Source organism: Lissotriton helveticus, chromosome 1_1 (genome assembly GCF_964261635.1).
Source record: "Lissotriton helveticus chromosome 1_1, aLisHel1.1, whole genome shotgun sequence".
Taxonomy (NCBI): Eukaryota; Metazoa; Chordata; class Amphibia; order Caudata; family Salamandridae; genus Lissotriton; species Lissotriton helveticus.
The window spans coordinates 805,099,275-805,126,989 of record NC_136057.1 but is presented as its reverse complement, the minus strand read 5'-3'; the positions used below and the strand labels follow the sequence as shown (position 1 = coordinate 805,126,989).

At 42.9% G+C, this 27,715-nt stretch overlaps 1 protein-coding gene across 3 annotated transcripts in view; it reads left to right on the top strand.

Moving 5' to 3' along the window:
* Nucleotides 1–27,715, top strand: part of LSMEM1 (leucine rich single-pass membrane protein 1) — a 267,545-nt gene that overhangs the window by 33,535 nt on the left and 206,295 nt on the right. For all 3 annotated transcript variants that reach the window (XM_078674426.1, XM_078674434.1, XM_078674442.1), the window contains exon 2: nucleotides 18,945–19,076. In XM_078674426.1, coding sequence (XP_078530552.1) covers nucleotides 18,945–19,076 — 132 coding nt within the window. The remainder of the gene's footprint in view (nucleotides 1–18,944; nucleotides 19,077–27,715) is intronic.

Sequence of the window (27,715 nt, the reverse complement as noted above, 5' to 3'; positions counted from 1 at the left end):
AGGACATGTCAGTTTTAAATATATTTGGTCAGGTGTCGGAATTAACTAGGGAACTTCTTGTTTTTCCCCACTGCTACACATGCCTGACCCACTGCGTAACCCGGGAGTAAACTCTCCCTTACCATGGGCATTTGGCACCTTTAAATACGAGAAGGTTATTTTTGTACCACCAGGAACAAGATCTCATATGTCGTCACCTTGGTAAGACACTCGCATCCATTCAACCCTTTTGGATGCAGCTACGTCTGCCGCCAATGGGCAGAGTATCGATAATGAAAATATTAGTCCTTCCCCGACTGCATTATTGTTTTCCAGCACTTCCAGTGATTTTAAAGAACCTTTTTTAATTAGAGATCTGGAGGCTGCTTACTTTCCTGATCTGAGGCACTAAAAGACACAGAGTGGTGATTGGAATGATGACTCCAGCATTGGAGAGGGGGGGGCCTGAGTTTATTACGCCGCAGCACAACTTCAGTGGCCATTATGTTCGCTACATGACACTTCATGTCCCGAGAGAGATACTCTAGATCTATATATTGGAGATGACTCCCTTTTGGGATGGTTCCTGACATGTTATTTCTATGGGATGATGTTGAATGTTTTGGTGAAAGTAGCAGTGTTGAATTGAAGGAAATATATATGTAAGGGACGCAGGGAACAGCCATATGCACCTAGCTTGCTGCTATGGGATCCTTGCCTTGCAGGGCCCTGAATGTACTCCACATGGTAGATGCTTGGGAGACAGCGGGGTTCACAATATGGGGTGATGTGATAGTAGAGGATAGGCTGCACATGTTCGAGGACTTGATGGAGGGGGGAGGCGTGAACCAGGGGCAGTTCCAATTGTCTTCCGCTCTACGCGAGGTGCCTATAAAATGTGGGACCGACAGAGAGATAGAGAGATGTATCACAAGTGAATTGCCCATTAGAATTGATGTTGACTGTAACTTGCTCAAAATGGTCAATCTTAGTCATTTACGGAACTCTATGTTGGAATGCTTCTTACCCCTGCTTCCAGACCCTTCAGGATTGCTGGCAAGGTGGATTATCTATAGAACTACCTGACAGGATCTCCACAACATAGGACCCGAATACCTCAACAAGAGAGTCTCTTTCCACGTGCCCAGGAGGAACCTCCGCTCCGATGACCCCGCCCTTACAGAGATCCCCCACATCCGCAGAAAAAGAACAGGTGGCTCCTACATCGCAGCCAAGACCTGGAACGAGCTCCCAGTGAACATCAGACGCTCCCCGACTCTGCACACCTTAAGGAAGGACCTCAAGACCTGGCTCTTGGACTGATCCGGAGCAGCGCCCCTCCCCCTGAGTGCCTTGAGACCCTCACAGGTGAGTAGCACGCTTTATAAAACCCTGATTGATTGATTGATTGAATGACCTGGTTGAAATGTTTGGGATATATTGCACAGAACTCTTGGGTCTGCTTTACCCAATTCAATTATCTGCATCACACGTACCTTTCCTCGGACAGAATAGGTAAAATGTACACAGGTGAAACATGCAATGCCTGAATCACACAAAGGAGTAGGACAATAAATATCAAAGAATATATGGCATGTGCAAAAGATATATGAAAGTGGTGGTACGTGTTCACTGTGAAAAAACTGCCCTCACTCAAAAAATGGTGACATGCTTCATCATAGCTGGAATGAAGCTAACCTGGCTGATGAGGGCTGAAAGCCTGAAACCGGTCCTAGGATGCTTGTTTCCAGTCCAGGGAGGACCCGGCTTGGCAGTTCGGGCTGGACTGTTCCCAAGGGTCACAGGGTCAAGACTGATTTGCATATGGCTGGGTTCAAATTGAAATGCCATGGTGAGCAAAAAAACAATGGATTTTGGCCCAGATCTCTGTACTGGGGTGAATGTATGACATTGTTCTGCATTCTGTCCATCAACTGTTGTTTTTGCATTTGTCACCCCGAGTGGGAGGGGTATGCTCAGACGTGAGTCCTGTGCTCTCCCTGCCACTGGAATCAAGCTATCCTGGCTGATGAGGGCTGAAAGCCTGAAACCAGTCCTAGGATGCTTGTTTCCAGTCTAGGGAGGACCTGGCTTGGCAGGTTATGATGGACTGTTCCCATGGGCCACAGGGTCAAGACTGATTTGCATATGGCGGGGTTCAAACTGGAATGGCATGGTGAGAAAAAAACCAATGGATTTAGGCCCAGATCTCTGTACTGGGGTGAATGTATTACATTGTTCTGCATTCTTTCCATCACCTGGTGTTTTTGCATTTGTCACCCCGAGTGGGACGGGTATGCTCAGACGTGAGTCCCATGCTCTCCATGCCACTGGAATCAAGCTATCCTGCCTGATGAGGGCTGAAAGCCTGAAACCGGTCCTAGGATGCTTGTTTCCAGTCCAGGGAGGACCCGGCTTGGCAGTTCGGGCTGGACTGTTCCCAAGGGTCACAGGGTCAAGACTGATTTGCATATGGCTGGGTTCTAATTGAAATGCCATGGTGAGCAAAAAAACAATGGATTTAGGCCCAGATCGCTGTACTGGGGTGAATGTATGACATTGTTCTGCATACTGTCCATCAACTGGTGTTTTTGCATTTGTCATCCCGAGTGGGACAGGTATGCTTAGACGTGAGTCCTGTGCTCTCCATGCCACTGGAATCAAGCTATCCTGGCTGATGAGGGCTGAAAGCCCAAAACTGGTCCTAGGATGCTTGTTTCCAGTCCAGAAAGCACCTGGCTTGGCAGTTCGGGCTGGACTGTTCTCATGGGGCACAGGGTCAAGACTGATTTGCATATGATTTGATTTTACATTTTATAGAGCGCAGCGTATGCCGAAGGGCGTCTTGGCGCTAAAACAGCCTAGAAGCTAAAATACCAACTAATTTTATTTTGTATGAACTCATTAGTTTTTGAACAGCCAGGTTTTCAGCCAACTTCTGAACAACATCAGGGAGTTACTATTTTTAATCTCTAAAGGAAGGGAGTTCCATACCTTAGCCGTGCCAACTATAAAACTGCTCCCCCCCAGCGTAACTGCTTGTACCTCGGGACTACCAATAAGTGTGCCTGTGCTGATCTTAGGTTTCTGGAAGAAGAGTATTTCTTGAGATGTGTTTTCAGATAAAGAGGTCCTTTCCCCTGTAATGCCTTAAATGCAAGACACTGAGCCTTAAATACAATTCTCTTCCCCACCGGCAGCCAGTGGAGATCCCTCAATCAATTAGTTACTGGTTCATGTTTAGGGATATCTAAGATTAATCTTGCCGCTGCATTCTGCATCCGTTAGAGTCTAAGTAGGAGCTGTGCCTGAAGTCCAACGTATAAAGCGTGTCCGTAGTCCAATCGCGATATGGCCAATGCAGTGACCACCGTTTTTAAGGTATCCATAGGGATAACCGACAGATCTTCCTAATAATTTTTAGGATGCCCCAGAAGGTGGAGGTGAGTTTGTTAATTTGGCCTTCAAATGTCAGTCTTTGGTCAAATATTACCCCCAGGTTTCTAACCTTCGAGACTGGTACTGAGCAGTCGCCCAAATCAGCCGGCCACCACTTTGGGGACCAAAAGGAGGTGTTGGGGCCTGGTAGCAAAACCTCTGTCTTTTCGACGTTCAATTTGAGGCAATTTTTCTGCATCCATGTGTTAATCTGTTGCATGCAGATATTAAAACGATCAGCCGTCTCCTCAATATTGTTTGATACTGAGATCACCACCTGTGTATCATCGGCATATGATAAGACTGAGAATCCGCATTGTCCAATGATTGTTGCCAGCGGGGCCACATAAATGTTAAAAAGAGTGGGGCTCAAGGATGAGCCCTGAGGCACCCCACATGGCAGCTCGAATGGTTTGGAAACCCTACCATCCATTTCTACTAAAAATGTTCTATTTGTTAAAAATGATGTCAGTAATTTGGTGGCACTCTCTTGAAAACCCAGTTCCTCAAGTCTACCAATCAGGATTTCATGGTTTACCGTGTCAAAAGCCACCAATAGATCTAATAAGATCAAGGCGGCCTTCTTTCCTTCGTCTAGAGTTTTTCTTAATTCTTCTACTGCCATCACCAAGGCGGTCTCGGTTACATCACCCTCTCTAAAACCATACTGAGAATGATCTAATAGTTCTCCTTCTGCGATGAAGGACATAATCTATCTATTAATCAGCTTTTCCAACACTTTGGCGTAGAAGGGAATCCTAGATATTGGCCTATAGTTTTTAGGTTCTGTCGGGTCCTAATTGGCTATTTTTTAGCAATGGCCAAACCGAAGCCATTTTCCATAATTGTGGAAAGATGCCTGACTGAATTATTTCTAGGAAGACTATTCTAAGTTGCTTACTGATCAGCACAGGACACAGATGAAAGATTTCTGGAGGGCAAGGGTCTGACGGAGCTCCTGCTTTGTTATTTTTACTACTTGGACGATCTGATCCTCAGTAGGTGGGAGGAAAGAGAAAGTTGTGTCAGTAGCTGATAAATAAATCCCTGGCGTTTTTATCTCCACAGGTCTATTTATGCTATCTCTAAAAGTTTTATACACTACCTCCACTTTGTCAGTGAAAAACTCTCCAAGAATATTGCAGAATTCGGGGTTCTCTATCTTCTGTAGATTCCCTGGGAGCTTAGCTAATTTTTTCACTGTATTGAACAGCTCCTTCCTGGAGTTTTTATATTCCAGGATGTTTTGAGTAAAATATTTACTTTTCTCCTCGGCAATCATTTTTTTGTAATCTGATAAAGTAGTTGCAAATTCTCTTTTCCTTGCCTCAGCGTAGTCAGTTCTCCATACCCTTTCAGATCTCCTACATACTTCTTTCTGTTCTCTGAGTTCACCAGTGAACCAGGGCTCAGATGGCCTTTTCCTTTTTGATCGAAGCCCCTTTATAAGGACAGCTGAGTTTACCGCTGTTTTGATCCAGGAATTTACTTCATTGACCATATTGTTGACACCTAATTCTAGATTTGGTTTTGTTGTTATTAATTGAGTCTGAAAGTTTGAAGAATTGATTTTACTCCAGTCCTGATATACCACTGCGCCCAGAGTTGTTGATGATGTCATTGGTTGGTGGGTGTCCCGTAATATAAATATAATGCTTGGTGATCTGACCAAGTCACCGGGAAGACTTCCGACACTTCTATCCTATTATTAGAAGTGAATATTCCATCCAATGTATGTCCTGCCTCATATGTCCCTTGTTTAACCATCTGTCTCAGGGAAAAGCTGGCCATTCCATCTATGAATGCAGTAATATTGTTGTCATCTACCTTTTCTAGGTGATAGTTAAAATCTCCTAAGACTGTGAAGTTAGAACTATTTATACTGTCTTCCAGAAAAGGACTAATATTTTCCATCAACAAAGCTTGTGCTTTTGGCGGGCGATATAAAAGAAGCCCTTTAAAAGTATAATTATCTGCCCAAGTCTCCGTTATGAAGGCGATATCTATCTGATGACTCTCTATCAACTCCGCTAACTTAACACCGTGCTTCACTAACAAACGTGCGTTAATTAGTACTGCTTTGACCCCGGTGTCCATGTTAGTAGCCATCTTGGTCTTTTTAACGTGAGAACTTAGATTCCTTGGAATCTCATAGATAAAACGTATGTTACATTTTTCACAAGTCTTAGGCACTTTCCTTAAATCAGGAGCTGCATGGCAACACATTTTCGACCTTTGCTTCAGCATGAGCAATTCCTCTCGTGAGTAAGTTATCATGTTCTGAGCAGTTGTTAAAAAATGACCAGGGGTTTGTGGGCTAGGTGTGAATCCGGCGCGGATGGGCGCAGACGGGCTTGCCTTAGGCGTGCCCACTGTGCGCGTACGCGCTATCCCCATTTTTATCCCCCTGCCTGTAACGACTAGCCCGCTCACCCGACTCCACCCAAGATGGTGGTGCCGTGACTCGGAGCAGACCCCGGGACTGGAGAACCCCCTCTAAGGTGTTGATTCAAGTTTCGCTTCAAGTAAGTGCAATTGGCAAATTGTTAAAAAGTTTAAAAACATCCAAAGTTAAAATTTGTTAGTTTCTAGTCTTGCGAGTGGTCTCTCCCGGCTCACGCCTCAGGAGGACTGTAAGGCTATGGAAAGCCCGCTCATGACCTCCCCACCTTTATCCCCCTGCCTGTAACGACTAGCCCGCTCACCCGACTCCACCCAAGATGGCGGTGCTGCGACTCGGAGCGGACTCCGGGACTGGTGAACCCCCTCTAAGGCGTTGCTTCAAGTTTCACTTCAAGTAAGTGCAATTGGCAAATTGTTAAAAAGTTGAAAACATCCAAAGTTAAAATTTGTTAGTTTCTAGTCTTGCGAGTGGTCTCTCCCGGTTCACGTCTCAGGAGGACTGTAATGCTATGGAAAGCCCGCTCATGACCTCCCCACCTTTATCCCCCTGCCTGTAACGACTAGCCCGCTCACCCGACTCCACCCAAGATGGCGGTGCTGCGACTCGGAGCGGACTCCGGGACTGGTGAACCCCCTCTAAGGCGTTGCTTCAAGTTTCACTTCAAGTAAGTGCAATTGGCAAATTGTTAAAAAGTTGAAAACATCCAAAGTTAAAATTTGTTAGTTTCTAGTCTTGCGAGTGGTCTCTCCCGGTTCACGTCTCAGGAGGACTGTAAGGCTATGGAAAGCCCGCTCATGAACTCCCCACCTTTATCCCCCTGCCTGTAACGACTAGTCCGCTCGCCCGACTCCACCCAAGATGGCAGTGCCGTGACTAGGAGCGGACCCCAGGACTGGATAACCCCCTCTAAGGTGGGCTGGGTTCAAACTGTAATGACATGGTGAGCAAAAAAAGTGATGGATTTAGGCCCAGATCTCTGTACTGGGGTGAATGTATGACATTGTTCTGCATTCTCTCCATTAACTGGTGTTTTTGCATATGTCACCCCGAGTGGGACGGGTATGCTCAGATGTGAGTCCCATGCTCTCCATGCCACTGGAATCAAGCTATCCTGGCTGATGAGGGCTGAAAGCCCGAAACCGGTCCTAGGATGCTTGTTTCCAGTCCAGGGAGGACCTGGCTTGGCAGTGCGGGCTGGACTGTTCCCATGGGGCTCAGGGTCAAGACTGATTTACATATGGCTGGGTTCAAACTGGAATGGCATGGTGAGCAAAAAAACGATGGATTTAGGCCCAGATCGCTGTACTGGGGTGAATGTGTGACATTGTTTTGCATACTTTCCATCAACTGGTGTTTTTGCATTTGTCATCCCGAGTGGGACGGGTATGCTCAGACGTGAGTCCTGTGCTCTCCATGCCACTGGATTCAAGCTATCCTGGCTGATGAGGGCTGAAAGCCCGAAACCGGTCCTAGGATGCTTGTTTACAGGCCAGGGAGGACCGGGCTTGGCAGTTCGGGCTGGACTGTTCCCATGGGGCACAGGGTCAAGACTGATTTGCATATGGCTGGGTTCAAACTGGAATGACATGTTGAGCAAAACAATGATGGATGTAGGCCCAGATCTCTGTACTGGGGTGAATGTATGACATTGTTCTGCATTCTGTCCATCAACTGTTGTTTTTGCATTTGCCACCCCGAGTGGGACGGGCATGCTCAGACTTGAGTCCCGTTCTCTCCATGCCACTGGAATCAAGCTATCCTGGCTGATGAGGGCTGAAAGCCCGAAACCGGTCCTAGGATTCTTGTTTTCAGTCCAGGGAGGACCTGGCTTGGCAGTTCGGGCTGGACTGTTCCCATGGGGCACTGGGTCAAGACTGATTTGCATATGGCTGGGTTCAAACTGGAATGGCATGGTGAGCAAAAAGACAATGGATTTAGGCCCAGATCTCTGTACTGGGGTGAATGTATGACATTGTTCTATATTATAGAAACAAGGGTTCCTAGCTTATTTTAAATATTCACAATACAATATAGCACACAATGGACTACTATACGATAACTTTCCACTGCCCAGCCGGGCAGGGAATTTATTTATCAATCAATATCAATTTCCACACAATATTTTTTCAGACAGGTAGTATGACACAAGCCTGTGCCGTACTTTGAAAAGGAGAAGATAGAGAAGAGTGAAAGGGGTGTTTTCAGGCAAGGAAAAAGAGCAAAACAGGGCACTTTATAATTGAAAAGAAATAGTGACAGTGTCGCCTGGAGTGAAACAAACAATATCAAATTTTAAAATGCTACATGTATGTACACTCATAGGTGTCGACGTTTCGATCCCTTCGCTCAATTAGTTAATTGGGATCATCATCAGGACTTAAAAATTAGAGTTGCCTGAATGTAACAAAGCCTGTTGAGAAGATAAGGAAACAAGCACAAAGAAAAATCTTTAGAGAAATTAAGGAGAGCGGTCATCGCATGCCGTAAACTTTCATTATACAACTGAAATCACAGTTTGTGACATGTGCTGGGTGACAGTGCCATTTGTGAAGTACAAAGTCACGTTGCAATAACACATTAACATTGAGCCTCGGAATCGCAGTGACTCAAGTGCAAAAGATATTGGGAGTTTGTGCACAACGAGTGACTGAGGGGATTGTGCAGCAGTGTGTTTAATGAATGGGGGATGCCCATGACTCAGTGAGCTGGTGTTTGAGCCGGGCCACATGCATCTCTGGTCTTTCAATGGTTATTTGGACCTTGTAACGCTTACTGGTCAGCACAGGACGTACCTCTTTGTTACGAGGTATTGAGTGAGGCGTCAGACTTTCTTCGGGCGCCCAGGGGTAGCGTCCAGGGATACAGTACTGGTCCTGGTTGAAGGGTTTAAAGATATCCCATCGCGGCTTTGGGCCGACCTGTGGGAAGGATGCACATTAGTATGCGTGGTAGGGGCGGGACAACGAACGAGTGAATTGTTTAAGTTACATACCCATTGTGAGCTCGTTTTAATTAGTATACGTTTCCAAATGGGTCTTGGGGTGAGATGGTTCGACTTCTGACAGCGCCGATTTATTTAACGGGCTGAAATAAATTATGTTCAAAAGTTATGCTTTTCAAGAATTCAGTCCGCAGGGTCTAAACGGACAATTGTTAAGGAGGTTTACCTTATTTAGCGTTCTTGAGTGGTACACTGAGGGCTCGATGGCCGGGGTAACTGGTGAACAGTTGTGCACTCTATATTCGATCAATGTCGTCAATGTTGCGCTGAAATTTAAGGATGAAGTTAACTAGGCGCCCAATCTCTGAGAAATGGTCAGGATCGGGCTGGCGCCACCGGGGAAGAGCCACTTACCGAGTAAAATTGGAGCTCGCGTCTGGCCGGGATGCTTCGTTTCAATGCCGGTTACCGCTGGTATTCCCGGGCTTGCTAGTCATGGTGTAGCGGTCTGGTCACGTGGAGGCAACTTCAGGCGCCATCTTGGGACAGTGTCCCCGTCTTGAATGGCTGCAATAATGGAAGAGGTTCTGTGGCGCTTACATGGGCGCCATCTTGAAATGTCCCAGAGTTAAGGGGACTCTGATGTTAAGAAATATGGGAACCCATAGCTTACGATCGCATGAGGACCCAGTGAAGGGGATTGGGTTAGCGCAAATTACTTATCATTAGAATTACTGGACAGAAATCCACCTGGTAGGGTGAACCCAAGATCTGCTGCAGAGGTAGTATATCGCAGGCTGTCGCTAGGCAAGATGCAAAGGGGGTGGGGGAGTGGGGGGAGTGCATGCGTACCAGTGTAGTCAGTGTGAGTGGAACAATTGTGACACATATATGTTCATTAATAACTTAGCACCAAATAGATGAGATCCATAAGTCTTTCTGCTTTACAGTTCACTGATTCGATATAGCTTATTCACAAGAGAGTGGTCCAGTCCTCACTCCGGTTCAATCCAGTGTGGATGGTATTAAACTGTATGATAGATTTCAATTCCTCGCGATTCAGAATTTGTTGCAGATTGCCGCCTCTTTGTGGTAATTTCACCGATTTCAAGACTGTCCATCTTAGGTCGTCAGCCGTGTGTTTCAGGGATGAAAAATGTTCCACTAGCGGGGCATTGAGAGTCCCACATCTTATGCGGCTCCGGTGTTGGCTTATGCGCGTCTTCACCTTCTGTGTGGTTTGCCCCACATACATTTTTGGACAAGGGCATAAGACCGCATAAATTACATTGCAACTATTGCAGTTTGTTAGGACTTTCATCTCATTTGTGACATTATTGTGACTGAAAGTGCGCCCCTCCAGTGTCAAATCACACACAATACATTGTCCACATTTTACATGCCCTGTCACAGGTGGTAAGCCCCAGTTGGATTCCATCGTGTTACTTACGGGTGGTGTGGGTAGAGCCGCCCGGACAAGATGGTCTTTTATATTTTTGCTTTTTTTGAACGCAAACAGTGGCTTTTCAAAGTTTAGTTGGCCTGTGTTCAGGATTGACCAATGCCGCAGGATTGTTTTTCGAATTTTATTCGAGACTGGGGAAAAAGTGGTGACACAAGCAATTCTTTCAGTCCTCTCCCTACTTTTTGGTTCAAGTAAGACGTCTCGGGGGCAGTACCATGCTCTTTTAGCGGCATTCCTGACTAATCTCTTTGGGTACCCACGCGCTTTTAGTTTGGATGACAAAATATCTGCCTCTCTGAAATAGTCAGGTTTTGATGAACAGTTGCGCCTTATGCGGAGGAATTGTGAGTAGGGGAGAGAATCTTTAAGGGCTTTAGGGTGGTTGCTATCATACCTCAGCAATGTATTGCGTTCTGTTGGTTTCCTGTATAATCGGGTTAGCAATTCACCCTCCTCATGGTAAATTGTCAAATCAAGGAAGGGGATCTCTGTTTTATGATGAGAGAGAGTAAACTGCAGGTCATCACAGTTATTGTTTAGCCAGTGTAAGAAAGATTCTAAGATCTTCTCGTCCAGATTCCAAATTAAAAAAATATCATCTATGTACCGTCGCCAGATGGCGATCCCAGAGCGGAATGGATTGAAATCCGATAGGATAGTGCCCGTCTCGAGCGCGTCCATAAACAATATTGCCAGGTGGGGGGCAAAAATAGCCCCCATAGATGTACCCTTTATCTGCTGGAAGAATACCCCATCAAAGACAAAAAAAAAATTTGTGAGGCACAATTCCAATAGCTGTAATATGAAGAGTGTCGGTACTCTGTGGGGTCTGGGCCTGGAGTCAAGGATTTTTTGAATGACCCGTAGAGCCGCTCCTTGAGGGATATTAGTATAGAGCGACTCTACGTCCAAGGTACAGAGTGTTTGGGAACCAGGGTCAAAAGGGTAATGCTCAACCAAGTTTATCATTTCCATGCTGTCACGGACATAACAGCTGGTGGATGGCACAAAATCTTTGATGTGAAAATCCACATAGGAACCCAGTGGCTCCAAAATTGAGCCACAGGCAGACACTATCGGTCTTCCCGGTGGTTTCTCGATGTTCTTGTGAATCTTGGGGAGGGTGTAGATCACAGGTAAGCGTGGACATTTGACATTCAGGAAATTATATTCCTTCTTACTAAGGTAGCCTTCATCTTTGGCATCTGAGGTCAGCTTTTTAATTTGTGCTTGGATATCACTGGTTGGATTGCGACCTAGTCTTAAATAGTGCTCTCTGTTGTTCAGTTGACGATTAATTTCATCTTTATAAGAGTCAATGTTCTGTAGCACAATTCCTCCGCCCTTATCCGCACTTTTGATAATCAGATCAGCATTAGATTTAAGTGTGCTGATTGCTTCTTTCTCACTCTTGGGGATGTTATAAGGGATTAATAGTTTTTTCTTCTCCAGTGACTCTAGATCTTTGATAATCATTTTTTCGAAAGTCACGATTTCGGATGGGACCATACTAGCAGTTGGCAGGAAGGTGGAAGGAGGGCTGAAGGGTGTATTCCGGTTGGACTGAGGTGGGGGGTGCAGCTGAAAGAAAGCCTTCAGACGGATAAGTCTGAAGAATCTGAGTAATTCAGTCTGCAATTCCATAAAATTTGGACGAATGGTGGGGACAAAGGACAGTCCCTTCTTCAAGAGTTCTAATTCAGAGTGTTGTAGTATGTGATTGGACAGATTGAAGATTGGAATTACCTCAGGGGCATTTTTCAGGGAGGGGGCTACCATTGGTAAAAGTTGTTGCGGGTTTTCCGCTCCCCTGGGGCGTTGAACCATCTTCGCGGTTTTTTCGCTCTCCCTCTCTGAGGGGTTCCTGATTGGCCCCTGGATAAAAAATTCCCTTGGGGGGCTCCTCCACCTCTTCTTAAATTACTCCCTCCTTCTCCGGGGTCTGAGTGGTCAGATGAATCTTCCGAAGTATCGGAGAATCCCACTATATTTTGCCGTTTATTATAACGGCCCCACGGTCTGTTGTGGGGATTGAAATTAGGTCTGTTAGTATAAAAATCTTTATTAAGATAGGGATAAGTGTTCTCAGCACTATAGTTCTTGATATCTTTTTTAACTTTGTTTGCCTTTTTATTTTGTTCTATGTAGTTAAACTCTGCAACTGCCTTTTCGACTTGTTCAAGCAGTTTCTTACACTCAGGTGTGGGGTCTGAGTCATTAATCTGTTTTAGGAGGTCACTGATTTCAATCTCTAGTGTTTTAAGTGTCTCAGTGGCAATATCAATGCCCAATGCTAACCATTGCCTGGAACATGTAGTTCCAATGTAGCTAAAATTTGTCGTGTACTTGGGATTATCCGTAAAAATGCCTGGAATGTTCCGCACCTGTAATCCTACTGGTATGACACCGGATTTGAGATAATCTGTTAACATAAGTACCATTAGTTGGAGCCTGACCTGTTTTTTCTTCAGTTTTTCTAATTGTTCCGGTAAACTAGAGACCGCACCTGGGGGGGCATCTGGAGTCTCTGATAGTAGTGAGGGTAATGAACATAAATGTTTGATATGATCTACAGTATATATATTGCATTTGTCACCCCGAGTGGGACGGATATGCTCAGACGTGAGTCCTGTGCTCTCCCTGCCTCTGGAATCAAGCTATCCTGGCTGATGAGGGCTGAAAGCCCGAAACTGGTCCTAGGACGCTTGTTTCCAGTCCAGGGAGGACCTGGCTTGGCAGTTCGAGCTGAACTGTTCCCATGGGGCAAATTACTTGGAAACACCGAAGAAAAGTGCAGCCAGTGAGAGTTAAAACTAGCTCAGATGGGTACCCACTCCGGGGTCATCCGGCTATGTTTAAAAACATGAAAGATGGAAGTGAAAGGAGATAGTTAGGATTCCTTCACCCCGCCTTACTGCTAAGGTATCAACATGTTTCTGTGTCAATATGTGCCCACAACAGGGTCACTCTGGCATTCATCGGGACCCTTCACAACCCAAAAGGGGAGGTACCCTCTGATCCTCCCTCTGGTACCTATGGAATGTGATCCTTCCAAAACAGGGATACCTTAATTAGCACACAATCTGTAGTGTGTGAAATGAGAAAATCAAAAGGGAAAAAAAGCATAATCACTCAATCACCCAAAAATAAATCTGTAAGAAGGTAAATAATAATAATAAAAAAGATTTATAGAGCGCCTGGTTACCCCAACTGGTGTGTCCCCGCGCTATGGTGAGAGGCGGCCGCACAGGGCTGGAGTGAGAATGCAGGGATTAAGAGTGACCTAGCTCCGCATGAAAAGGTGGGTTTTCAAGTCCTTCCTGAACTTGGTTTCAGCTGCCTCCAGCCTAAGACTCAAAGTCAGTTTATTCCAGTTTTAAGGGGCCAGGCGACGAAACGATCTGCCGCCCATCCTGGACTTCGAGATCTTAGGGACAGTCATCAGACCCGATCCGCAGGATCTCAGCTGCCTCATGGGCACATAGTGAGAGACCCAGTCCGCCAAATAAGCAGGACTCTTGCCTTGGGAGATGCGATGTAACACACATAGGGTGTATCTACAGAATATCACACATTATCATATGTACGACTCATAACTAAGTTTAATTTTTCTTCAAAAATAAGTCCCTTGTAGCATATTGTGACTTTAAATATACTGTGCACAAGCCTACAAGGGTTTATTGGGTTTCCCCTGCCTCTAACACGGAACACACATAGTGCCTTAAACATCACCCTCTCTCTGATAGGGAGCCAGTGGAGCGACACCAGCGCCTTCTTCGAGGAAGCCCTTCTGGGTAAAAGGGAAAGGAGATACCTCTCCCTTTAGAAGCAGTAGAGCACACACTATTGAACACTGATTTAAAGGCCACAAGTGTTAATCATGGACCTAGTACACTTTTCGCTCTATCACAGCTACTTTAAATGGAAGGAGGAATGGTTCCTCCAACTAAGCGGTACATCAATGGGGAATTGTATGGCGCCCTCATACGCTAATCTTGTGATGGAGAAGTTTGAGGAAGAGCATATTTAATTGAACCAGGATTGGAAACCTCATATTGTAATGTACCAACGTTATATAGACGACATCTTCATGTTGTGGAAAGGCAACAAAGAAGAGGCACAGATTGCCATTCAGACTTAGAACTCGTTCAATGAACATCTCCAGTTCACTAGTGAAATTTCTGAAACACAAATAACATTCTTGGACGTACTCATACTGAAAACAGAGAAAGCAGAGAAAGGTTTGGAAACAAACATTTTTCGAAAGACAACAGACAGAAACAACATTTTAAATTATTTTAGTCATCACCAACAATCACTTAAAACACACTTACCAACATCACAAATGCTCAGAATTAGAAGAATAGTTTTGGATAATGACAAGGCCAACCTCAGAACAAATTAAATGGCACAAAGATTTAGAGAACAAGGGTACCCTCCATCAATAATTACAAAAGCAACAGCTAGATGCCAATCAATCACACGCATGACAGCGTTAACCACCACTGCAAAAAAGGAAAACACCAGTATGGTGGTAGTAACAAAATGTTATACATCCAGTAAAATCTTCAAGAAAATAATAAACAAACATTGGCCGATGTTAACCATGGAACCGGATTTCAAGAATGCATTTTCTGAACCACCATTATTTGCCTATACAAGAAATAGAAATATTGGAGAAATTCTCAAAAAGAAGGATTCACACAGACAGACATACACAGGGACCATGCGCTGTTTAAATTGCCAAAACTGTCACAACATCATCCGTGGAACCACCATTCATCACCCAATGAAGGACCATGAAATCAAGTTACATGTGACCGCCACTTGTGAAACCACAAATGTCATATACCTGCTAAAATGCCCATGTGGCAAGGTTTATGTGGGTAAGACTGAAAGAAAAGTTTGATTGAGAATTAATGAACATAAATCCAACATAAGAACAAAGAATACCAAGTCAACTGTGGCAACACATTTTGAAGAATTGAAACATAACATCTCACAACTGAGATTCTTAATCCTGGAAGTAATCGATAAAGTTGAAGGTAGAGACAATAACAAACAGCTATTGAGAAGAGAAAACTTTTGGATATATAATTTGCAAGCCATGAGACCTTATGGTCTTAATGAACGTACTGAATTTGCCTGTTACTTATGAACCGCCTGTGGGCCATTTTGCTCTAGAGAACCTGTGTTTGAAGCCTTTTATAATAGCTGTAAATAGTTTTATTTAACAAAACATACACAAAGTGCGCATTGAATCATACTAGATTGACATATAATACTAGGGAGAGTTATCACATCACGTCCGCTTTCTTTTATAACACTTTATGAACACTTCATGTACTTCGTTCGCATACACCCGCATAATTAAGTTCTTTTGCATAATTGTAGTTCTTTTGCATAATTGTAATTCTGTCATCATAGAAGTCTGTCTTCTATGTTGCCAATAGTCCATTCATACGTAATACGTTCAGCACGCTGAATGGAACCATTCACTAAACAGGGAAGCGAGCGGCCGGTAAAGAGAAGTCGTTTGCACAAAGTTACAGAGTAAGTGAAAAATAATAAGCGAAGCACTTGTCTGTTAGCAAGCGTGGGTAAATACTAGTTAACGGTAAGGCCATATAGACATAACGCGCTAACAACGTGGCAGGACCGCGGGGTAGCAGCTGACTAAAGCGCTCGAGAAGACAAAATCGTTTACCACCACTAGTTCTGACATATTATGAAGCAACTGGCAAACACATTAATCGTAAGAAAATTCTTCCTTGTACAGATCTTTTATACAGATTTCTCATCGTACCACGCAACAATTACATGCGTAAAGTGGTTTTTCTTTTCATACGCGAAATGCATGTTTCACAACTACATAGTTAAAACTGACTATTAAAACACACAATGCTGCATGAACCCACAAAGAACCAATGTAATTGAATAGGTTAAGTAAATTGTTAAAGCATATCCTGGTATTATAATGCATTTTCAATATTATTTCCATAGACTGTACTCCCTGATGAAGAGCAAATATTGCTCGAAATGCATTGGAGAACAATGTAAAACTAACATGTGGAAATTTAACATGTAGTACAGAGGAAATTGAAGAATAATGTCAAAAAATAAAAAACAAATTGAAGAATACTAATGAATGAATAAAATTCATGAATAAGAGAACAAGAATTTTTGTTTGAAATTTATTGAAAACTTTATTGGTCACAGAAAGGAGTGCCCCAAGGGGGTTGCAACCAAAACATTTGGAAGCACTCATAAATACCTTAATTAGCACACAATCTGTAGTGTGTGAAATGAGAAAATCAAAAGGGAAAAAAACATAATCACTCAATCACCCAAAATAAATCTGTAAGAAGGTAAAAGGGAAAGGAGATACCTCTGCCTTCAGTGTGCTTTTATCATACCAGCACACAACACGCACCACGTGGAACTCTCACTGACACCATTTGCAATTGAAATGAGCATCCAATCCAAATAGGATTTACAAGTACCACTTTTGGCAATCACCGCATAAAAATGCCCTCAGGGCACGTTCCTGCGAAACACCCTTTCAAAACTCCTGTGCTAAAGAAGTATTACATAGAGGGAATTCACTCACCGAGTTTCATGAATAATGTCTCTAGAAATGGCGAGTATAAATATATGTATATATATATATCTTTTAATTGTGATCAACACACATGATTAACAAATGAACTCCGCTGAACTCTGTCATAAAATCTCCCCGTATCTAAGGGAAGCAGTTTCAGAAAAGGTATGACAGGATTAAAGTGTAAATGTTCCTGCTGTCGGTATATGCGCACAACACCACACTATAAACAGGAATACCAATGGGACCCCAAAAGTGTGTTGCACAGAAATGTGTGGTACACCCACTGCCGTTGTATTAAAAGCCTTTATTTTGTCGTTTCGATGCAAAGAAATCCAGGGACGTTTTTTCTGTGTATCATATCGAAAAATGCAATGCACCAGATGTCAACAGATAGGAGCGGACTTTTCTCTTGTGGGTACACCCAGTGATGTTAGAACATTGGCAATCTGTGTCCTCTGGTATCTCAGATATTATGAACTCCATTCTGCCCTGCAAACCCACTCGCTACCTCCTGCACACATGGGTGGTAACGAAAAAGACAGCACAATTGGTGGCTGCCAGAACCTAGCACTTCTTGCGAACCGTTGTATTGCCAGGCTTACAAAGCAGCGATCGCCCCCTCACTCATGGCATGGCAGAATGACGTGATACGATTTGCCTTGGCAAACAACCAATACGAGCTGACACACGTGTCACACATGGGTGGTGTAACCTTTTGGAGCAGGGGGATGATATCTGACTGAATTGAAAAACCGATTACACTGGGATGAATGATACTCTGCTGAATGGGTAGGAGACCCATGTTTATAGTAGCTTCCATGCTGTGACCCATGATGGTCTGGGGGGGGGGAGGGGGAGATATGGCTGCAGAGGAGGGGGGTAATGTCGGGCTTGATTTATTACCTGCACATCCTGGTTCCCCATCTCCTCATCCCAAACGTGGGAGGAAGATTTGTTGCATATTCATTTGCATGTTGATAGCCCTGATCTGTACCTCTGACTGCTATCTCAGTCCATGGACAAAACTGTGATGTATTTTTGCTGTAATTCTACCTTTTGATGTTTGCAACCTAAATTCGATGTACACAGGCGCTTGTTTGTTGTAAAACCAATAAACAAAACTTTGTAAAAAAAAAATGAGAAAGGCTGGGAGGTGAAAAAATAATGAAGAGTTACTAGAAAAGCCTTTAATGCAAGAAAAGGTTACAAAGAAAGGAGTTAAATGAAGAAAAAAGTAAAGTCGGGAAACCCTTTGTTGGGTAGCTGTTGCGCATTACATATTTAAAAACTAAACTAAACAGTAGGAATGAACAAGAGAAGTAATGGAATGAAAGTAAAATTATTTATAATCAATGAAAAGAAAATTCCTAATTGTTTTTTACTGAGCAAAAGAGTAAATAAACACTGATAACCACTGATTTTTACATTTAAAAACATGAAAACACTGCAATTCACTACAAATCGAAACTAACAACAGGAAAGCCTAACTATAATGAGCCCAGCTCCCGAGGCCACATTTTAATGGATGTATGTTTGTATCGTTCTGCCTCCAATTTAATAGGCGAAAAACACACCCAATCAATAAACCTGAATACAATGCAACTAATCATTCAGAAGTCACCCTTAATTGCATGGTGGACAATTGGAGCACAATTTACTTCTTAAGTAACTCACTTTCCATTTCATTGAATGCTTGAAATGATCTACCGAGTAGTGAAAACGTACGTGCCTGTCATATTGCTTCACAACAACAAAGCACTCATTTGCCTGCAAAGGCCTTCATTCTGAGGAGTCTGTAGTTTGCACATGATCCCCAGGGCAAACTGCCCAACCGGTAAACAACAATAGCAAGGATTTGGTGCTTCCCAAGTTGTGCAATTCGAATCTCATTACAATTTACTCTTGCTATTCCTCATTCAGAGGTTAGTAAACAACACGTGCGCTATTTGCCTGGCCGAGCTGAACTGAATAAAACCAGTCAGTCAAAACCATCTAACCAGGAAGGAGGGCTTATGCTATGCAAAAATCTATTTGTCTTATTAGCTGTCACGCCATATACAGTGCACTGTTTTAAAGCTATTTTAGAGCTTTGTGTATTTTTCTTTTGTTTTAGGTACCATGACGAAATCACCAGGGCAAAATGATTCATTCGACTTCAGTCAGGAGGGAAACCTTTATGCAGTTGATTCTCTAAACAACTTAAACAAGCTTAACTTATGTATCGATGAAAGTCAAGATCTGATACGTGAGTATTGAACATCCAAAGTGGAGCAAATGTAGCCTTAATGCAACGGTCGCAATCTCATTGAGTGTGGTTGGGTTCGAGGCTGCATTATCACTTTGGGCATTTTCTTTTTTAAGTTTGTGTCTCACCATGCTCTAGTGGAAAATACCTATTAATTGAGTGTAACATGAGCTTTGCACGTAGGGTGTTTGGAAAGTGAATACATAGTAGTCAATAAATTAGCTGCTTTACTTTCTGTGGCGTTGGGCACGATCGTTAGATTATTAATTTGTGCACTAGTTGGAATATTTCCCACCACTGTTTAGGGTCGAGGTAAGCAAGCTACAAGTACATTGCAGAGATGCTGTGCAGTTATGCAGTATTCAGGACAGATATCCGGGTGCCTGGAGGCATACAGCAGTGGGGAGCTAAGGAAGGAACTAAACTGTATGCAATGATGTCATCTGCCCAGATAGATGAGACACAATTATCATAAAATGTGGCTGTAAGTCTCAAAACACAAAATACAGTAATATAGATGTAGCCCTTTATTGAGAAGGGGTGGCTTAGAGTTGAATTCTTCATTTAAACCTACAGTGGTTCTCATTCACTGATGAATTAGTTCCTAATGTTCCTTCAAAGACTGTGACCCTTATTGTAATCCCTCAACAATTAATCTCCTCGTGACCTCACACAAGCATATTGCAAATAGGGCTTGAAGTGGGGCAGGAGGTTCTGAAGGTTGAGATCCCTTAGATGTACCCTGTGCGACTGGCTGAATATTGTGTCCCTTTCCCAGAGTGACTGGGAAGAGTAAACGGTAGACTGTAGCTCTCTCTGGGGATGAATACTGGAATCAATGAGTGCCTTTTTTCTTTCTTCCTCTCCTCATTCCTCCCCTTTTGTGCCTCGAGCTATGATCCCCAGGGAATTTTGACTTACGTTGACAAAGGGCTTGCCACATTTCCGAATAGGACTTTGCAGTTGAGTTTCATGGAGCCACTTCTACTGCTGATGTTGGCCATATTAAGCATCATCTTTGTATTAGAACAGGTTTCTATTTGGTACTGCAAAATCTTCGATAAGAAGTAGTAACCAAAAAATTAAACGAAACCAGCTGTCCAATCAACAAGCACAAGCGGCGCCTCGTAATACGGATACCAACCCTGAGGAGTTACTTGTTAGTCCAAAGAAACTGGAAACATGGACAGAGGAGACAGAGTTAAAGTAATATAAGTCACATAGAAAAACAGCGAATTATGAAGCACTGATTCAATATTGCTAAACAAGATGGTACATTTGCAAAATGGAAAAACAATGAAAATACAATCTTGAATTTTGGGCACTATGGGCCAGATGTAGGTAGGCAAATACCGGTCGGTAACGGCCGAAATTCGGTAATTTCGGCCGTTACCGACTGGTATTTGGAAAATGAGATGTAGGTGGGCATTTTACTGATTCGGTAATTTACCGAATCGGTATTTTAAGGAATCGGTAAATTACCGATTCCTTAAAATACTGAATTGGTAAATTACCGATTTTGCTATGTAGGGAGCACTCAAGTTGTGGTAAATAATAAAAACCTTGGAAAAAGCATTTTTTTTGCTTTTCCAACAGTGCCATGTTGCAGACATACATGCCCTTAGGGCATGTATGTCTGCAACATGTCCACCCATACACAATTGGGGGGTGCAACAGGGTGTCAAAGTGACACCCTGCCACCCCTCAATGTTTCCCCCTTTTACCGAATCGGTAATTACCGATTCAGTAATTGGCATTCATTCCTATGGGCCTCCAGCCCCATAGGAATGAATGGCAATTACCGAATCGGTATTTACCGATTCGGTAATTACCGAAATTTACCGATTCGGTAATTTTTTCGGTAAAATTACCTACATCCCATTTGCCTGTTCTTAAATACCGAATCGATATGATTCGGTATTTAAGAATCGGTAATCTGGGATTACCTACATCGGACCCTTGATGTGGTAATAAGACATGGCAAGACATGAGAGGTTGCAGCTAAATTATTTCAGACTATGCTGTTAAGAGGAAAACTACTACACATTCAAATCATACGTTTCAGAAAAAATACAGGCACCCCATCAACCTTCAAAATGACTGATTAACCTTCCCATGCTTCACTAATTAATTCAAGCTATGTGATAGCAACTGATATTTTCAAAATAACGGAGGATTAGTATAGGAGAAAGGGAAATTGATGAAAGGTTTTTTGAGAAAAAAACTAAATCTAAATTTCATTTTACAGATATATTTTGGTGTAGGGGAGGTTTAAAGGCAAAATGCAAAATTTCAAAACAATAAAAGTCACTGAATAGTCTCCTGAATCAAAGAATAACCGGAAAACTCAAACTAAATTACAGAAGCTGGTCTTAGTAAGGACAAGCGTGCCACTGAAAATAGCAATTATTAATCAAACTCATTTAATAGTTGATCACATATGAAGTAAAGTGAATGGTAGGGTCTGCTATAATGTCAGTTCAGAAATCATAACAGATAAACTAAAACCTCATTGTTAGAATAGTTTTTTTTTCTTTGGGACTGGATTAAACGTTAATTAGGATTAAAATATAAAGGAAGGTAAAAGAAAATGTAGCAACATTATTTAATGGAAAAGTTATGTTTTTTAATGAAAATCAAAAATATTATGGAATGGGTGACATGACCAGGAATTGTATATTTTCCTCTAACGGGCACATGGAAAAGGGTAGAATTAGACAACAGTCTGTTGAATAATTCGACAAAGCTGGGCATTAAAATGCCTGTGTTTGAATGCGTTCAAAAGTCGTCTCATCTGACCTCATCTGACAAGTTGACTCTACATTATACTGCTTTTGCATTTTTTCACATTTTTTTTCATATTTTTTTGACATCCTGGTTGCTTGTGTTCTGAGGAATACCAGAGATGGTGAACTTGAGCATCTTTCTTTTACATTAAATAGTTTTTCTTTACAACTGTGCACCACCTACAAGCATGACTTTACAACGAATTTTGTTGTGAACGCATGAATGGGAAAGGTAAATATACATTCACAACGTCATCCGAAGAAGGCTAAAGGCAGCCAAAATACATCATGCCATATGCTGTTTCAATAAAGCGTTTCCGAAGAAATCCCCTGTGTGGCCTCTACCTTTCGTGACTGGAGGGGGTTGGTGCATATCTATATCTATATCTATATCTATATGTATATATCTATCTCTCTATATATATATATTACCTACTGGCGGTTGTCAGTAGGTAGTTAAAGTTAGGACCTATTTTCCATAGGAAATCTGCAACATTCTATTTGAAATAACTTTAGCGCCGGTTGACGAATGTTCGTGAAGTTTTCAAAACTGGTGGGCGGCTCCGGGCCGCTCCGGTCCGCTCCTATCCTGAAAGTCTTGGGGTGATTGGTGAAGCGGGGGCTGAGAAAAAAGGGGGGGGTCCTAAAACATGTTTTCCCAATGCAATTTTCCATAGGTACCGTTCATCGCGCCTACAGCCCGAACGGCTGAACGGAATTAAAACAAATTTGGTAAAGTGGTAGTCCTTGGTTCAGACTCGTGCCTTTTGCTTTTGTGGTGTAAATCTGTTCAGTAAATCCTGAGAAAATTATAATTAAAAGTATATATATATCTCTATGGCCTCGGTGGATCCGCGCATCTTGCGCAGATTATAAGCGCACTGTCCCGATCATGCGCAGAATGCTGATTGGCTGTGAAGGGATTGTCAACATTCGAAACCAGGAAGTGTTGGCAGCCATATTGTGCCTTGGTAGAAGCGAGGATCTAGAAATTAGTGGAACAAGTGTTTAAAACATATAAAGGGGGCAGGTAAGAAATATTTGGACCCTCTAGACCTGTTTAGGGGGTCCCACAAGGACCCCTAGGATCCCAAAAAAACATTTGGAAAAAACGGAGAAATGTGCGTTGGGTGCATGGATCCGTCGTTATAAAAATAAAAACGAAGCAGGGGCTCCTGTGCTTGTTTAAAAATTAGCTACCTAGGAGGACCAAATCCCAGGATCTAAAACATTACATTTGATGGGGGTCCAGAGGGGTAGCCCGGGGACCGCCATTCCTTGGTGCTACAAAATAAATGGGTGAGGGAGCTCAAAGGTCCGTCTAAGCCCTGGGGATTACCACGCTCCGGGTATTTTTATATTTGGTGAGGAGGGTCGCGTGGTCCCCATTCTGGAGCAGTCGAAAGCCTTGGGGAACACCAGCCCCCAGGAGCGGCTCCTGCAGTCTCTCGGGGTGTCTACCCCAGGGACACTGCTGTTTGCTATGGCAGGACGGGAGTCGAGGTTCCCGCTGTGTCATAGCAAGCTTGAGGGCATATTACCAAGTGCCATTTCGCCGCAATTAAAAAAAAAAGCCAAAAATGTGGTGAAAATTATATTGCCCTATTTACTAGGTGACGCTAAGATGCATTAATGCATGTTAGCAGCTGGTTTGCCAAGGGCTTGCCTCGAATCTCCAATAAGTTGCAATGTAGGTGTTCTCAGTGGCAAGGTAGGTGTTTCTATGAGAATATAAAAAGGAAGAGGGAGGTATGACAATAGCGTTGTATTTACAAGGCAGCCCTGGATTCGAGGACCAATAGGAAAACTCTCGCTAATTGCGGTTTAAGTCGGATACTAACATCTGTTCTGAAGCCTATTTAATATGCGAGCTGGATTGATATGTTGAGTTCACAGTCTTATATTAATAAGCTTTTCACTTGCGTACATAAATTATCGCTGTATTTCTCGTGATATTGGGGGCATATTTACAAGGACAGCATTAAAAGCTTTAGGAAAGTGTTGTTAAAGCGTCCATAATGGCTTAATATTAGACTTTTGAGAATTTGTGAGAATTCCAATAGAAGCCCAGGTTTACACTAGAACAGGTTAATGCTATCCTTGATAATATGCCCCCAAGTTTGCTATGGCAGGGCGAGAACCTCGGCTCTCACTCTTGCATAGCAAACAGCAATGTTGAAAAAATCTTCTGGTAAGATAACAAAGGCTTTTGAAGTCCATTATCGCCATTTTAGTTGTAGTTTGCTGCCGTTAAAGTGGCGATAATTTTAACACCGTCCTTGTAAATATGCACCTACGATTTGTAATGTTGACAATCCCATCTCCCATTTAAATAGGCACAAAATATTTAGTGAAGTGCTTTGTGAATCGTTAAGCAACACTGACTAATTGTGATCGATAAAGAATTCAAGGAGTTGTGTACTTCTTTTGCTCGTAATGTACATAGGGGCAGATTTACAAATTCCTTGCGTCACTATTGCATCACTTTTAACGTGGGAAAAGTGACGCGAAAGTGGCACACAGGGCTTGTAAATCTGCTACACAGTGTTCTGTCTTAGTTTGCTTTCCTCTCTGTCATGTAGAGGATCCTGGGTAAATATAATGGTTTCGGTACAGCCAGTACCTTTTTAACCCTACCCGCAAACTGCTTACTGCCTGTTACCATAGTAACAGCTCAGGGAACACTTAAGTGAGCACACAGGTTACAAGTTCACCACACAATGTTGCTAATCCAAACAGTTACTGTGATGGAGTTTTTAAAATTTTCCATAGGAACCGTTAATCGCAGCTGCAGACTCTGGTAAAGAGCAAGTAAAGAGTTGGCCTCAGTATTATACTTCTAGTTATAAACATAATTTCTATTTTTAATTGTTTAATGTTTTCTAAGCATATGATTATCACAATAAATAATAGTGAAATGTTGACAGAAAAAGAACACGTATATACTTTTTATAATTAACTTTTATTGAAACAACAATAAATAACTAGAAACGTAACTTTAAGATAACAATATAATAAATAACTAGAAACATAACTTTAACATAACAATATAATAAACAAAATGTGAAATGGACTCCAATAGAAGGAGGGTAGGTAACCTGCAAAACAAAAATTGAAAACAAGTATTTAAAATTAGATTGATATGACAGAATGAGGTCAAAGATCACAAATAAGGTAACACTTGGCAATATTTGTTAATTTGCACGTCTGCAGTGGGCCTGATACATTCCACCTCTCTTATAGGCCGACATTGAAGAGGTGTCTGTACGGAAGTGCCTACTGCATCAGATTTACAGTATGGACCAACAGGTCTTTAAAATGTTTCAGAGATGAGACAGAATTAGGCGAGAGATCATGTCATTAGGCAGGACAATATTGTTTATTTCGAACACATTTAATTGGAGGCATTGTGTATCTAGGCCACTCTGCTTACTTTGTGTAAACACTGTGGCGAACAGAGTTCACAACTTGGAGTCTGCTTTGGTTCTACACTGCAGACTGTATTAAATTCAACCTTGATTTTTTTATCGGCAGAGTGGAAAGCAGCGTCCATAACTTTAAAAGAGAAAGAGAAACAATGTGAGAGAGAGTGAGAAAGAGAAAGAGAGAAAAAAACAACATTAAAAGTGTGAGAGAGAGAAAGTAATAGATGGAGCAGGAGAGGTAGTGTTAATACTGGAAAAAATCTTCGTAGCGCACCTTTTGGCCTCCGTTGTGTGTCCAAACATATGCCTGTTCATAGTGCACCCTAAAGTTTAGTGATCTGAAAGATAGTATAGAGTTAGTAATAGCATAGTACATACAACTGCACAAGTATATTTCTGCTTTTTGTCTTTGCACACTCAGGATACTGTATTACATCAACTTCCACTGCAAGGAGGTGTCTGTGCACTCTTTTTCTCCCAGAGTACTATACCCCATGCACTCCCACTGCATAGCGGTGAGTTCTCATTACTGCGTACCCAGACTGTTGCACCCCATTGACTCACAGAGTCCGGAGGCGAGTGCCTTTTCTTGCGCACTCAGGGGCAGATTTACAAGCTCCTTGCGCCACTTTTGCATCACTTTTCCCATGGTAAAAGTGACACAAAAGTGGCGCAAGGGGCTTGTAAATCTGTTCCTCAGACTGTTGCAACTTATCTATTCTCACTGCCCGGAGGTAATTGTACATTCCTACGTAGTCAAGATGCTACACACTACCCACTCTCCCCACCCACAGGTGACTTGTCGCTGCTTCGGAAACAAGCTTCTTTGCTCACCTTGTGCCATTGGCGTGATTCAAAGAGGGTGCACCACGTGCTGAAGCAGCCATCTGAGACGTTGTTACGATGGCCACACATCATCGCAGAATCCTCAAACGTTGAGCTTTGGAGGTGTTGGGGGGGACGGCAATTTGTGAAACACAACCTGTAAGATAAAAAGGAAGTTAACATTGTGCGTCATTTCTTTATCAGAGGAGAGAGGAAGTGAAAGAGTGACTGAAAAGGATATTCGCAGCTCACCTTTCTGTCACCGGTGTGTTTTTCACCACATGCCGGGACATAATGCACCCTGAAGCTTTACATCTAAAAGATAGTAAAAGAAAGATGTTATGATTGGTAATTGTTACTATCTTAATGTGGAGTAGAATGACATCACCCTTTCACACACCTTCCCTCCTTCATATAAAAAACAACTATTTGTAGAGTTCAAACTTGTTTAATAGGCTTCGATTTTTGAAAAATGAGTATAATTGTAATGTTTTTTATCCGGTTGTGAAAGCAAGTGGTGCGCAGTGATACACGTGGTTTCGATCATCACAAGCGACGGACATTTGAACGATTATAAAAACTTCCCTGCTATTGGAAAAAAAATACAAATGCAATTAGATACGGTATATACGACTGCGTACACCTAAATTGCTGCAATGCCTTTTTGTATCCAGTCTGCTGCACCTCATCTACTTCCTCCGCTCCGCACCTAGGCCTGATTGCTCACCTTTTCATGGACAGGGCACCTTCTACATCATGCAGTCCCGCTCTGCCACCAAGAAGTCTCAGATATGGTGCTGAGTCTTGATATCGGTATGGCTAAGGACATACTCGTACTCCCATCATCATCGCAGGTTGCTCACTCACTCAGTCCTTGCGGTACCAATAACTCAGTGACCAAAGAGGCAACGCACATAGTGGTGGGCCCCCCTGCTCAGTGGTTCTGGCCTACATGAGGTGTCCGAACCACTAGGACGGGCCATCACAGCACTTGCGATGGGAACAACTCTAAAATGGCGTAGAGCACGTGTGCCCCGTCTTTTTTATTGGTAGGGTCACGTGTCTAGTGACGTATGTGCTGAATGGGTGTGGTGTGGGTGTATACCAGCCATGAGGGAGTGTGTGTATACCAGCCATGAGGGAGTGTGTGTGTGCCGTTCTGACAACTAGACCTGGAAGTAAGAGATCACTAGAATGGAAATCTGGGCCATGTACGTACAGTTGTTGTGTTTTCCTGGAAGCGTAAGCAGAGTGGGCTGGACTGACGTATGCCAGTGCTGTGCGAGGCTGTGAATGATGACTCCGGAGCTAAGGGCATGGTTCTGTTGTGAGCTATATGAAAAATCTACTTTGGGTGTCCGTGTTGTAGTGCTGCCGTCACCCGGGTCTTACACGCAAATGTGTCATTATGTCTGTAAAGTCCCACAATATGGCTAACATGGAAGGTACGGGGTATCACGGACCCTATATTCATCCATAGATGCACGCATAAAAGATGGTGGACATGACACATTTCTGCGAATAGGAATGTTTGTTGTACATTCAGTGGATTGTTGTAGCTGTAGTAATAAAGGGCTGTGAAAGGTTTAGGTTGCAGTTTTTT